The sequence below is a fragment of the Pipra filicauda genome, unplaced genomic scaffold, assembly GCF_003945595.2.
Source record: "Pipra filicauda isolate LSUMZ 115617 unplaced genomic scaffold, ASM394559v2 scaffold68_size4259465_pilon, whole genome shotgun sequence".
Lineage (NCBI taxonomy): Eukaryota > Metazoa > Chordata > Aves > Passeriformes > Pipridae > Pipra > Pipra filicauda.
In genome coordinates this window covers 1,785,555-1,800,375 of record NW_024104853.1, presented here as the reverse complement: position 1 = coordinate 1,800,375, position 14,821 = coordinate 1,785,555, and the positions used below count along the sequence as shown (strand labels likewise).

Genomic DNA, 14,821 nt, shown 5'->3' with positions numbered 1-14,821 from the left:
GAGGGCTCTGCAGAGGGATCTGGATAGACTTGAGAGATGGGCTGATTCCAATGGGATGAAGTTCAATAAAGTCAAGTGCCGGGTCCTGCACTTTGGCCACAACAACCCCCTGCAGCGCTACAGGCTGGGCACAGAGTGGCTGGAAAGCAGCCAGGTAGAAAGGGACCTGGGGGTACTAATTGACAGGAAGCTCAACATGAGCCAGCAGTGTGCCCAGGTGGCCAAGAAGGCCAATGGGATCTTGTCCTGTATCAAAAATAGCGTGGCCAGCAGGAGCAGGGAAGTGATCCTTCCCCTGTACTCTGGGTTGGTGAGGCCACACCTTGAGTATTGTGTTCAGTTCTGGGCCCCTCAGTTCAGAAAGGATATTGAGGTGCTGGAGCGGGTCCAGAGAAGAGCAACAAGGCTGGTGAAGGGACTGGAGCATAAGTCCTATGGGGAGAGGCTGAGGGAACTGGGGTTGTTTAGCCTGGAGAAGAGGAGGCTCAGAGGTGACCTCATCACCGTCTATAACTACCTGAAGGGAAGTTCTAGCCAGGTGGGGGTTGGTCTCTTCTCTCAGGCACTCAGCAATAGGACAAGGGGGCACGGGCTGAAGCTCCGCCAGGGGAAATTTAAGTTGGATATCAGGAGAAAATTCTTTACAGAGAGAGTAATCAGGCATTGGAATGGGCTGCCCAGAGAGGTGGTGGATTCACCATCCCTGGAGATTTTTAAACGCAGATTGGACGTGGCACTGAGTGCCATGATCTAGTAAATGGACTGGATTTGGACCAAGGGTTGGACTCGATGATCTCGGAGGTCTTTTCCAACCCAATCGATTCCATGATTCTATGATTCTATATTCTGCTCCAGCCTATTTGTGCAGAAGCCACCATTCACTGCCTCACCTGAGACACAGGGCCATGTGATGATGTCCTACTGCCGAAAGCCTTCCTCCCTGATATTTCCAATACCTCTGCAGTGAACCGTGTAAACCAACCCCTTCCTAGAATCAGCTGCATAGCAGATGGCACTGTGATCTAATTTGCACAAAGCTAAGTGTGGCTGTTTCAGTAGGTTTATCCACAGATGTGTGTAGTTAATACTTGTACTGGAACCGTCTTCATATGGTCATCAGTTTCAATCTAACTTTGTTTCACACATGTAGAACTAGTGAGTTCAATGCCTCTATTAAGCAAATGTGTCTACACACACAACACAGATACAGTGGCAACCTTTGAGCCAAAGATATGTGCTAGAAATGTGCTCAAAATTCAATGCCTTAACCTCCTGCTAAGTTTTTATGTTCATCTACCCATACAGTCTTCCACTTGTGAATTACTGGTATTGTACATGGTCATAAGGGAAGGCACGTACAAGAACTTTGTAGAGAACCCATTTTTCCACCCTTTTGGATATAAATGCAACCACATTAGTTGCAAAACATAGGCAGATAGAGGTTATTTTATTTTTATTTGTATATGTAACATAAAAAGAGGTTGAAAAAAAATATCTGTTGTCCACTAGTTGATGAAATGACTTTGGAATATCTAGTACACCCTACATTACCATAAGGGCTAGAAATGACATTAATTTGTTGTGAGAGATGTTGGGTTTTAGTTTGTTTTTTCATACACCGAAGTATCTTCCCACATTATAGACACAGTGAACCACACCTAGAACCTCTGTAACACTTAACTTGTTACTCATTCATGCATTTCAATGTTCAAGGTTAATACTTTTGCCTATTGCAGTCTGGATTTGTGTAGATGTAGCCTGTATGTTGCCAATAAAAGCAGCTAGGGTTTTTCCTTTGTACAACACAATATAGAAATAGTATAATTTGCAAATTTACAAGGAGAAAATAAGATTCAGATGGTATCAGGTGCTTCATAATAAACATTACTCTTTAATTTGACAAAGCTGGGGCAGCAGCATACATTAAAAATCCATTGATATAAATGACATTTCCAAACTGTGACTTTGCATAGTCATAAAAAAGTCCATTTCTCTGGATGGAATTGAGAGGTCTCACTAGGAAAGCATGATGTGATTCCTGACATGGTTTATGTGCTATATAAAAAGACAAATTGTTCAGAGAATGAAAAATGCCAAAGCAGATAGTTTATATGTTGGTTTTAGTTATGTCATTGTTCACTACGTATTGTCTCAGTTCTGGCAAAGACATTGTGTTGTTCAATACACCTTACCGCATTGCCAGGAGTGGGAAAAAAGGAATGCTTGCTTACAAGAAGAAGAGCATTCCTTGCTGGTCATGAGAAAGTGTGTGGACCAAGGGAAGCCCTCCACCATTGTTTTCATTGTACCAGGCTTGGTGAGCATTTGTCGTGTAAGTCACCCTCTCTTTGCACACTTTGTTGTTAGTATGGTTGCTGTTTCTATTAGTTTTCTTGTCTCATTGCTGTTTCCAATAAATTGTTCTTATCTAAACCCATGATCTTTGCCTTTTGTGTTGCAGCTGGAGGGGGAGGGGAAACAAGTGCCAGCATGACTTCAGTGGGAGCACTGAATTGGGAAACACCATTCCTAAACCATGACGGTATCTAGTTGAATATTTATGGAAGATGTAAATGGTGAAAAAATCCTTTTATAGAATCATAGATATGTTGATTAGAATGTGGGGGTTTTTTTGAGGTCATCTAGTTCAACTTCATGCTTGAAGGGGACTACCACCATTAGGCCAGGCTCTATCCAGCCAGGTCTTGAAAGCCTCTCTGGAGGAAGCTCCCACAGCTTTCCCAGACAGCCGCTTTCTTGCAATACTGCAATGTGAAAAAGCTGTTCTGCATCTCCAACCTCGGCCCCCTAATGTGACCCCTGCTATCTTACAGCAATGCTGAGAGTGTGGTTTCAATGTCTTTGTTACTGTTTCAAGTAGCTGTAGTTTGCAAGTCGAACATCCCTTAGCCTCAGCTCTGTTTCCTCAGCTTCTCACGGTACATCTGCTCTGGGCCCCTGACCATCTTAGGAGCTGTCTAACAGGTTCCCTCTGGTTTCTCAGCGTCTCCCTTGATCTTGTGGGCAAGGTGGACTTGCCAAACCCAGTGTATTTATCACTACCCTATACTCACCAGTGCTGAGCACGAGGCAATAATAAATTCCTTTGATCTGCAGAGTTCAGCCATAGCACAGCCCATCATAGAGTTGCATGAGCTGTGATAAGAACACATTGTTACCCTGCATTCAGCCTGGCAATTGCTGCACTCCCCACCGGCTTCTCGTGTTGCTCCGCGGGCTGGTTACCAGCCTGTGTTGAAGCATGGGGTTTGTCTGCTCTCTTACTGAACTCCATGAGGTTTCTCCCTGTTTAATCCTCAACATAAGTGCTAGGAGTAGACCATGAGGTGGTTTATAGTTCACTGAATTTGAAGATACTCAGTTGTTAATTGTCCTGTCAATGTGTACCAATGACAGCATACATGTAGTATGAATCCTATGAGTGATTCTGAGATAGATTCTCTGCATAATCAATTAAGAAGCATTACAGTTCTCATTTATAGTTCAGCTAACATGGACAATAGAAAGAAGGAGAGTCGATGGGAATTTTGCATTTAACTTTTATATTTGTCATTGCTTTGAGTGGACAGTTCTATAAAAAAAAAATGGTCAAAGCATTTGACCTGATATTTACCAACTTTTCTCCAGTAGAAAGTGCATGAGTATCTTTAAAACAACAGTATTTTTTAGTAAAAAATATTGGAAACAGAATGTCTTGGGCTTTGGGAGGCACAAAATTTTGACTGAATATGAACTTTGTCAATTTGGTTTCTACTCGGTTCTGTAGTGCCTTGACCTACAGTTAAAATGTATTAAAATCTCATATTTTCTGATAAAATCTAATCATTCATTAATGTATTTATGGTTGCTTTCACTGAGGATGCCTTATGGATGAACTGTCACAACCTCCACTCCTGTGTGTTTTAAGGTCTTCTCCATGTATTTTAGGTGACCATCACACTAAGCTCTAAAGGACTCAGTGCTCAATGTTGTTTTCCCTCCTGGTCCTTACACATGCAGGACCATGGTACCAGGGGTGGCACAGGCTTCAGTGCCCTCACTGCTGTGACAATACCTAACAGCAATGTTCTAACCTGACTTAAGCAGTGCTATTTAGGTATGGAGGGAAAAAAGTGGATGTTACATGTAAAAAAACCCACACAGGATAGCAAGAACTTCTTTGTTTACCTAAGAAGGGTTAAAGTTTGTTTTTTTCTTGATTTGCCTTATTTTTGTCATCTGGTGGACCTTTGACTCCTGCCTGACAACAGCAAGACAGCAGAAGACTAGCTGCACCTTATCAAGGGGTATCTTTTCAGCTCTGTTATGATCTGTGACACTGTTACTAAGACTTGCTCTATAAATATGGTCTATCTTCTGACAATCTAGCATCTAAAGACACTATAGGATGTAAAAATGTATGTCCATGATATGCATTGGTTGCCCAAAACTAGAGGATGGGCTAATGAAATTCCCATTGGCCCAGATTTTACTTACATGAAAAATTCTTTTTTTAAGGCCAGTTCTGTTACATTCTACAGGAATATAAATTACAACAAAAATAAGAAAACATGCAAGCTAATAAATAAAAAGAAATCCTGGCACCCATTGCTGCATGTGAAGCTTTAGCATATATCAAGTATTTCACATTGCTAACACTGGTGCTTCCCATGTATAAACCAACTTTAAAAATGTGAGTTTTTTTAGCTATGGCTATTAAGTGACAGTGGTCTTCTAATATCAGTCAGTAGGAAAATGTCTATTCCATTTATTCCTTATTTTCTGGATAGCTCCCTGATGTTCAACTTTGCTCATTTTCCATTTCAAAAACTGAGTTTACTTTAACTGAAACTGTCAAGCAGTAATTCAGTTCTTAACTAGATTTGTGGTGGTGAGACAGAGGGTAACACAGAAAGGCAGAACTTATTGGTACGATTCATCATCATACTTTATTGCACAGTCAAGCCTACTGGGCAGGAAATGTTATTAAATTGGAAGATGTGTCACAGCCTTCTGAATTTGGCAGGATGAGCACCTTAAACCTCTGGAAGGGTCGATGTGAATGAATTGCAAGAATATAGCTGGTGTTCCAGACCAAGTTTTGCAAGGGAGAGGAGCTGGCATTGTGTTCACACTGTGACAATGGCATGTGTTAATGACTAATGTGTAGAAGGAAAATAGTCATGGCAACGATTATGCTTACTAGTTATCCTGGGGAGTGAGGCATAATCACATCTACTTGGTTACTGCATTTCTAGCACTGTTATAACAAATGTCAGCTGCTATTAGGGAAGTCCATAATCTATGTTTATTTTTGAGTAGACAAGTCAGTACTAGTAATTGGGTTTTGTGAAATAAAATGTCTTTTGGGAAAACATGCCTTATTGTTAGGAACATACAGAAAATATAACAAACTCAGATAGGAAAATCTGTTGGAACATGAGAAATCTGGGAAGTTTCTGCATTATCTGTGGCCCAGATGTCACCTCCAGTGTTACTATGGACTGGAATCCTGAAATGAAGTAGGCATTTCACAGTCATAGTGGGTTGAGACTGACAATTCTGTGTTCATTAATGTACAGAGGCAGGAATTAAATTGCATTCAAAGAGCATAATTCAAGAAGACAGTCTTGTGAAAATACAGACTATAGTTTTACAAGGAAATGTCATTGTGTACTGAAAAAGTTGGGATTGGGAAAGTTTTGAAACCAAATTGCAGTTTATGCAAAAGACACAACTTATTTCTGGATTTCTGTTTGGATTCTGTAGGTTATTCTTCCCATTTTATGTTAGCCCCATGGATAAACTGCAGTCTCAAATCTTTGAGTTCAGTGAGCTCGTGCTCACTGTTGAAAATACTTTTGAGGACTCCTGAAATTCCTTTCGAGAATACCCTGTTGGAAAGGTAACACACTGTGCCTTTTCTCTTAAGCAAATTTTCAGATATCTATTTCTATTTTCTTAAGACCTCAACTTCTATAAAAAAATACAACCACCAATACATGCACGCAATACTTGCATTTTCTGATAATGTGTATTTATTTGTATCCAGAAATATAAATGTTGGGATCAAAATACGAATATAAATAGTATTCTAGACGCACAGCCCTACTCCTTAACACAAAGTAAACTGGAATGGATGTGATCAAGAAGGGAAAGTCATCTGTGAACTTGAGGAAATGAAGCACGTGGGTGTTTGACTTTTCTGATTAGATCAGTCTGGGGGATCACTAGGATGGCTATCTAACTTAGAATGACATACTGGTGCTAGTGCTACCTGTATTATTCAAGGCACATTGGGCACATAATTGTACTTTCATTTCACTATGACATCACAAACTGCACTGCTAGCAACGAAATCACACACCCCTAAGAAAAACTTAGGAAGGAAAGATAATTAGAAATCTAAAATTTTGTCTGTGTTCTATAAGAAAGTTCAATTTGGCACATAGTTGGCAGTATTTATGTGATTCCTAAAACTGCACTCTAAAAAAAAAAATCATGTGTTGTCATGGTGAGAAAAAAATGTTTTGAGAGCAGTATACTGAGAGTTTAGAACAGGATTTTATGAGGGGTTTGATGGCAGCCTGTGATAGCCACAAACTGGTCTCAGATTCCCTCCAGGCTAGTGTTCCAACTTGTGACAGTCACAGGTTGGTCCATGATTTAAGGTTGGTATTGCATGTGAGTGTGGATAACAATAAAGTCACGGGACTCCTTAATGACTGCAAAAGAGAATATGGCAGACTGATACTGTAATCCCTCTGCACAAGGTTTCTGACTGTTGTTCAGTTGAACACTGTTTTGTGGAAGCTTATTCTGAATTTTTTTCCTTTGGAACACCCTGTCTGGCAGAGGCATACATCCCTGGGTTGCTTGTGTAATACTGTCAGATGGAATTATTTTATCAGCTTTCCATGAGTTCAGGTGTCACTCTCATTTTAAGAATCCCAGGTGGTCTGTAAGCATGGGATGGATTCAGTAGCATGATCTGTTCCATACTCATTTGTCAGTAGTTTTTTTAAAAATATACCATCAATATTATTCACTTCATCCTTTTTATATTAATGTGCAATTTAGAAATTTTAGCATTTACCTCTCTTAGTCCTCAGTTTAAGTATGTAAATCACAAATCTCACTTTAAGTACTTAAGTTACAGATCCAGTGTACTTAAGTTTTGAAACCAATCAATGGATAATCAAGCCCTCCAGAATATGATCCAATGCTCTTCCTATTTGCTTGTAAGAATATTTGAACTTAAACCCATGTTCCGGTCAATGGTCTTCATTAATGTGTAAGGTTTTGACTTAGATCTAGTGGTGTTTTCTTTGACACTTGTACTCATAACACAGTCTCAGTAACAAGCCATCATCTGCTTCACTGTGGGTATTTCATTCATTGTATTTTAGCATATATTGCGTCAGGACAGCTTCATCTCTCCCAAGGACTTTCACCGGCTGCAAGACAGGAGAATATTAAGTACTGTATTAAACACTAAGGAGAGCACCTGGGTTCCCCTATAAAAGGCTCTACAGGCTGTCTTAGGGCTCCAAGTAAAGTCACATGAGTGCTTTTATGACACCAAAGAGACTGTTGTGTCTTCTCTGTCTAGTGCCATTCATTACCTAGATCAAGAATACCTGGCAAGTAACTGACTGTATCAGTGCCTTATTTGCCTGGTTCAGTCCTTGAGAAAGCCTACTCCTAGACATATGAATAAACATAACCACATCTTCTGCTTGTCCTTCATAAATAACAAATGATTAGAAGATCAAAATGCATATTTTGATAGCAAGTAGAGATGTCCAACTCTGATGCACTGAACTTCATAATGAATTTCCCTAGACTATATGTAAAATATATAGTATAAGAATAATGAAACCATACTTTTTTTCAGTATGTAACTGTAAATTGAGCTAATTTTGTGCTTGCCATTTGTATAGGTGGAGTGAGGAAAGACCTAAAATTAACTCAGAAAAAGAAAAACATCTAAAGGAAAAAGAATCTCACCTTTCAGCTGTAGAACTGCATTCCCATTGAATAGTCTGCTTTTTTTCTATTTTAAATAGTCTTCTGGAAACTTATATGGATGAAGTAAACATCAGCCTTGAGTTTATGCTCTATATCTCTTGGTGGAACGAAGTTGCTGAGTGAAGAAGGAAAGATTCTTCTAAATTGCTGAAATCCTACTGCAGTTTTCCTAATATTTAGGAAATAAGAAACCTACAGACTGCTTAGAAAAATAAAAAGTAGGCAAATGCTCAGTCTGTAGGTTGAAGACGTTTAGAATATTGGCCACACACTGTGGTGCTCAAGAACTTCGGTAAGGTCACTGTCCCTCTTTCTAACTCTCAGACGAGGAATAGTATATCCTTTAATATTAAGAAATGATAAAGGCACTGATGTAAGAGGCACAAAGATTTCACTGTGAGAAAGAAGAAGATACCTTGAAAAAAAATCATCTGATTGTGTAGGCAGCTAAGATTATGGGATATGGCTTGCCTTTTCTTAGTGTATTATATCAAAACTGGGAAAGAGCAGTCAATGGGAAGAGTACAGTCTGTTATGGACAGCCTTCACAGCTTTCAGTGGGTGCTTTGTTTTACAGCTTAGAAGGTAACACCAACCCTCCAGACTGTGAGGCTAATTAAATTTGTCTGTCTTAAAATATTGAGTCTCCCTTCCCACAAAGTCAGCAGCTCTAGAGTTGCCTTGCACCTGATTGCTTGGTGTGTGGGCAGGACCGTAATCTTTCTAGATGTATGGAAAAAATTGGTGTTAAAAGGAGGCAAACAATCTTCCTTTCATGAAATGACCAAGTAAGGTGAACTGTGATAAATTCATGCAGCAACATGAGATGCTAGACACTGAGACACATTAAGGCTGCAGAAGTGTTTGAGATAGCTATCTGAGTTATTTGGCAGGATGCCTCGAGTTCCAAAAATATAATTTTCTATCAACTAAAGGCTCATGTGTCATTGCTGTTCCAGCTGATGAATGTGCAAACCTCCAGGTGGATGATTTGGAATTAGCTGTGAATTGATTTGAATAAAAGGACTGTGACAGATAAGAACTGCACAGCAATAAAAAATAATTTATTTCTCTTTTTTTACCTTCACGACTCATCACAGTCTCCATGAAGACAATTCTGGGTATTGTAATTTTTATCATTTTTATTGGTATGCACAATATACCAATATACAGTTAAGAGTTGATTAAGTAGAACATTAGCATCTGAAAGAGAAGAAAGGTTACCAAAGTGCCTATGTTTTAAACTGCATCCGTATTTCTTGACTAGAAAGTTACATTAAAATTTTGTGGTGTATGGTGCACTTCAGTTCCACATTACTGCTGGACATGGAGACAGCATAAACTGGCTACAAGTTTTTATACCCTTATTCTTGGGAGAATAAAAGATAGAGCTGTTAGTATGCTAGTAAAAGGGCCAGAAGAACTGTGAAGATTGAGTTAAGCAGACCAGTATCTTTATACATTCTTAATTGCCTTGAAAATGCTGCCCTCAATGCAGGAAAATACTGTCCAACAACTTTTAATTGAAGGGGGAGAATAAGAGGATTGACTTTAGTTCCTACTGGGAAAAAAATCCTCACAATCTTTTCTGTAACTTCAACAAGGAAGGACTGTAATGTGAAGATACTTGGGTTTGTGATTTTACATATATATCCAAATGCATTCATTTCACTGCTCATTTATTTTTGCCTTCCTCCATTTCCTTCCTTGGAAGGATAAAAATAAGAAGTAAACAACAACCAAAAAAGTAGTTGAGTAAATGCAAGTCTTGAATACAAAATTATGCACTAAGAAAATGTTCTAAAATGCAGTTATTGCATTTCATATGGGACAGTGCAGAAAAATGTTTGGGGTTTTTTCAATTTGTGAAAGAAGCAAAAGAATACCTGAAGGTTAATGAGGACATTCTTACTACTAGAGAAGGATATAGCATATAGATATATGCAGACCACATTATCTAGGTCTCTAGAATACTTGCATTTTGAAAGATTCAGAGCCTAGAAAGATTGTCTTCCCTGACCTCTAAGGTTTATTAGTGGCTGTCAAAGCACAGAGGCAGTGAGAGTAAACCAAGTAACTAGGAATGAGCAGAGGAATGCATTCAGGAACCTGCCGGCCTGCAGCCACCTAACTTGCATATAAATCAATTTTTTGCACATAACCCCGAAGCAGAATAAATTACACAGTAGAATATATCTCCTGCTTTCAGTACAAGAGCAGAAGCCAGAAGTGTCTGCAGATTCTTTCTTGTCAGGACAGTGGAAAAAAAGTGGAATCATATGCTTCCAACTTCTGTTTATGAAAACTCAGAAAACAGAGGCAACATGACTGGACTTAGCAGAATCAGTCTTCCAACGTGCTTTCAGTAGCACTCATGGGCAGCCATGAGCAGAAGTGTAAGAAAAACATATGCTTATCATCTAAAATGGGAAGAGTCCACTTACACACTTACTTTTGAGGTATTCACTCAAATATGTAATTGTTAAATAAACCTCACTTTAACTGTTCAAGATCTAATGCTGGAAGGCACCTTATTGTGCGTCATTTTTCTCAATGCTAACACCAAAACCAATTGATTGTGCAGAGGGTTTACAGGATCAGCTCCCTAAAGGAAAACTCTTTCTATTTTTTTATTTAGGCTTGGAATATTTCTAATATTCTTTCAAAATATGGCTGAAGGTGACTATTAGAGTAGATTAATTCATAATTAGAGATCAGTATATTCAACTCCAATTCAATCATCTTCTTGCATGGTTTAAAATATCACTGTCATTCTTAAATAAAATCCATACTTCCAAATGTAGAACACAGAGGTTTATAGAGCAATAGATTTTACAGAGTAATTTGCTAATGAGAGTTAGCAAAATCTTCAACATATGTTTTGAAACGAGGAGGTTATCATTGGCTTAGAAGACATCTGAATGGGCAGATTTTTTTTAAAATAAGGTTTAGATCCTGTCTCCAAATATTTCTTCTCTGTGCTTCTAATATGAATTTTGTCAGTCCTTACAGAAGTGATCCCCCTCCCTAGCCTAAACCCAGCTATGTCTCTGATATTTCAGACAAGTGAAAACCAGAAGATTTTGAGTAACCATAGTTAACTTTTTTGTTAGACTTTTTTCAATTAAAAACTCAATGGAAGAGCAGAACAACAGCAATGACAGACAGTGATGTTTCAAAGAACATGAAAGCATTTCTGTTCCCTTAGAATTACCACTGCATTAGCTTTTGCTTGTTTGCAGGGTTTTGCTTATGAGAAAAAAAAGGAACTCCTCTTCAATCACATCCACCATTCATTTTTTTATCAAATACTGTGTGGAAGAGACAGACATTTTTTGAGATTATAAAAAAAAATATCTCCATGAGAGAAAAGAAATAGAATTATGGTTTTAGGCATGTTTCAGTCTCAATCTTTTGTAACCACTTGTCATCCAAAAGTAGTGAAAAGCTATTTCTATTTAATTCTGAATCTGTTTTGTTTGCTTAATAACAATTACATAGACAGTCTGTGAAAGATGTCATCTAGCTTAACACTGTAAAACTAGTTTTTGAAAGAATGGGTAACAAGAATTTAATGGTCAAAAGCTTGAAAAATACAAAATTGCTTTTTACAGTAAAATATAGTTGAAAATTTAGGAGAAGAATGAAAGCAACTTCTTTCTATGCATGGTAACTATTCTATGTTTAATCCAAGTGTTACAATTGAGTTCCTGTAACGCACTATTCAAGTCAAAGATGTTCAGTCTCCATCTCAGGCCCAGGGAACAACTGCCATGAGTAAATACTGCAGTGTTTAACTTTATTAAATAAACAAAAAAAATCCTTTGGCACACACTTTTCAATTTTGTAAAACAACTTTGAGAGAAAAAATAAGAATGCATGGGTGCACTTTTTAGTAAATTGAAATCCAAAGAAAGTCACATATTCCTGGTGCTATTATATATATATATATATATATATATGTGTATATATGTATATATATGTATACATATATATGTATATAGCACATCAAATGTGACCTGCTACAATGGCACAAACAAGCAGGAATCTTGTCCTGCTTCAAGTAGAGTACTTTAGAAATCAGTGACGATCCTGTGTTTAACCAGTCATAAAAAAGACAGTTAAAAGCTTGAAAAACTGTAGAAGTTATTCCTACAGCTGTCTCAGAGATAGGCAAGTGTTATTTATATCAAAATAATAGCTTTCTTATCACTCTGCCTTTTCACCTTTAAGTTAAAATCAATATGTGTAGGTAAGTGGCTAATTCCACAAATCCCAGACCTTTGCAGAAAGTAACATTCATGTTTTGATCCCACCAGAGACATTTCTCTACTGTCTTTTGGTGATTACTCTGTATCAAGGAGATCACTAATGAAATATTTCCCTAAACTTGTGGGATAAAGCTCAAGTAAATTTAAATAAAAATGAGTTGTTTTGTTGACTTTGGCTTATTTGCCAATGCCAGCGTACATTGCTCTGAGCCTCAGAGATATGACAGCATTTTGAAGAAAGTATGGGAATGAAAAATAAAAATGACACATTTAATCTTTGCCTGAATTGTGAATAGCTGCTATGCCAAGGCAGAATAGTAGAGATTCTAATATACAATAATTGTTCATAAACATCACTTACACTACAAATTCAGCTGAATTTTGTAAGAATTTTTTCCTTAAAACGAATAGCAGTTAGGAGAGAATTCTTCCATGTTTTTCCTTTTGAGGAAGATACATACTAAAATTATTCATCAGGCTCTGTGATGGTGATGAAGAAGGTGAAGGTTAATGTGGTCTTTATAATTTGAGATGAAACTGACCGTGTCCTTCACTTTGTCTGCACTTTCACCATCCATCCACAGTGAGAAAACACAGCAGTCTTCACCGCTACAGGCAACATTTAGAGATAGAGGTATCCAACCCAGTAGACCAGGTTAAACAGCAGGAAGGATGTAGGAAAAAAGACCCTGGAGTAAGAGTCCAGTTCTAAGATGTCTATGTGAATTCGTCCTCTCCTCCATGAGCCTGATTTGCACTCTTCATAACAACAGAAGAAGCTCTGACAGTCTTTCCCATCCAGACATTCATAGACACAGGCATCTTCAAATTCTTGCCAATACATGGCATTGTTCAATGTGATGACCGTAGCTGGTGGTCTCATATCAAGTACAGAATAATTCTGAAGAGACAAAAAAACCCACAACAGTTTGATAAGCTTTCATGGATGATGAAGACCAAATTAATAATCATGGGAAAAATCACAGGAGCTGAGAATAAGTGGTCAATATTTAAGAATTCTAGATTTAAGGAGCATCTTTCTTTCCCTCAAAAGATGCCTTTTCAGATGAATTTCTGTAAAGATATTGTGGAGTGGTAAGTTAAATAATTCTAGGTGTATTTCCTACTTGGGTAACTTAAGAATATATTTCCCAGTAATAATTTTCTTCACACTTATGAGTTCACTTACCTGTCAGAACATTATCTGCAAGTTGTTTTAAACATTTGCAGCCACTACATTTAAGAATGGATTCCGAAAAATAAGGAAATATCCCCCTTCTCCATTTAATTATAAAATGACCTTCACTTAGCATAGATGCATTCACTGCCTCTTAACTTTATCATGATTTATAAAACCAGATATGGTCAGCAACAAATAGGGATCATTTCAGTACAGGATTTCAAAATGTCATCTCTAGGCATGTCCCCTTAGTGCTTATCACACTAGCCATGCTCAGAAACAAGACACTTTGTTAATAATGCATCCTCTCAGTACCATTCGCTCCTACAGACCTCTCCTTCTTCAATGTACTCCCTATTTACACTTTGTCAGCTTTTCTGTCACATAATTTTCTTTTCAGGAAGGATGCTTTCTCACAATAGTCTCCCTTCTCATTAAGCTATCCATTTAATCTTCACAAATGTCACCTCCTCCACTGACATCACTAGAAAAGGTCCCATCAGCTTTGCTGCCTGTCTGCACCGCCCTGACAAGCAGACACCAGCCCTGTCAGCACAGTTTTCTCTACCTAAGGGGCCCTTCCTCTCTCTGTGACTGTGCTGAGCTTTGCCTGCAGGAGGATGCTGGCTATGCACTAAGTCACACTTGCTTGCATTCAGGAGGATGCTCTAGGTCCTTGCCTCCACACTTATTATACAAAGTACTCAGCATTTCCTGTTGACAGGAATGTATCTGAAAATTTTCATGCCAGATATGAAAAACATCGATGATATGACTGATGTGCCCCAGCGGAAATTTTTATTTTTCTATTGACTTCATTTTCTTTCTTTGGGTTTGGCACATGGTAATATTACCCATCTCACTAAAAATCCTGGTCCCTGAGCTAAGAACTGGATGTGGCACCTCTCTGCTTATGTGTTGGTATCAACATAGATTAACTACATCTGAACAACTGCCCTATGGAATCCAGTCAATTACTTGTGGACACAATTCATTTCACTGTAAGTAAACGGCTAAAATCTCTCAGGTGCATTTTGCTATGGACTGCAAGGAGATTGAAGTTTAGGAGCAAATTATTGCAAATCTATTTGTGGTGAATAACTGAATCTCTCAGATTAGATGACAGAAATTACACCCTTATGGTCCTCTCTCTCATTTGTAAAGTTCTGGGTGGATGATTTCAGAGTCTTACAATGTGTTGCCATGTGCGAGATGAGTCTGAGGGAGATTATCAGAAATGGAGAGATAACTTGAGAGTGGAAGACGGAGATGAAGTTCCTGAAACCTCTGTTTGACATTTTCTGGACTGTTTTATAATCGTTGCGACATCGGGTTTCCC

General features: G+C 38.2%; 1 protein-coding gene across 5 annotated transcripts in view; it reads right to left on the bottom strand.

Moving 5' to 3' along the window:
- Nucleotides 1-6,015: 6,015 nt before the first annotated feature.
- The window catches only part of GABRG3 (gamma-aminobutyric acid type A receptor subunit gamma3), a 328,202-nt gene continuing 319,396 nt past the window's right edge, over nucleotides 6,016-14,821 (bottom strand). For all 5 annotated transcript variants that reach the window (XM_039388838.1, XM_039388839.1, XM_039388837.1 and 2 more), the window contains one exon: nucleotides 6,016-13,203. In XM_039388838.1, coding sequence (XP_039244772.1) covers nucleotides 12,925-13,203 — 279 coding nt within the window. In that variant the 3' untranslated portion in view covers nucleotides 6,016-12,924. The remainder of the gene's footprint in view (nucleotides 13,204-14,821) is intronic.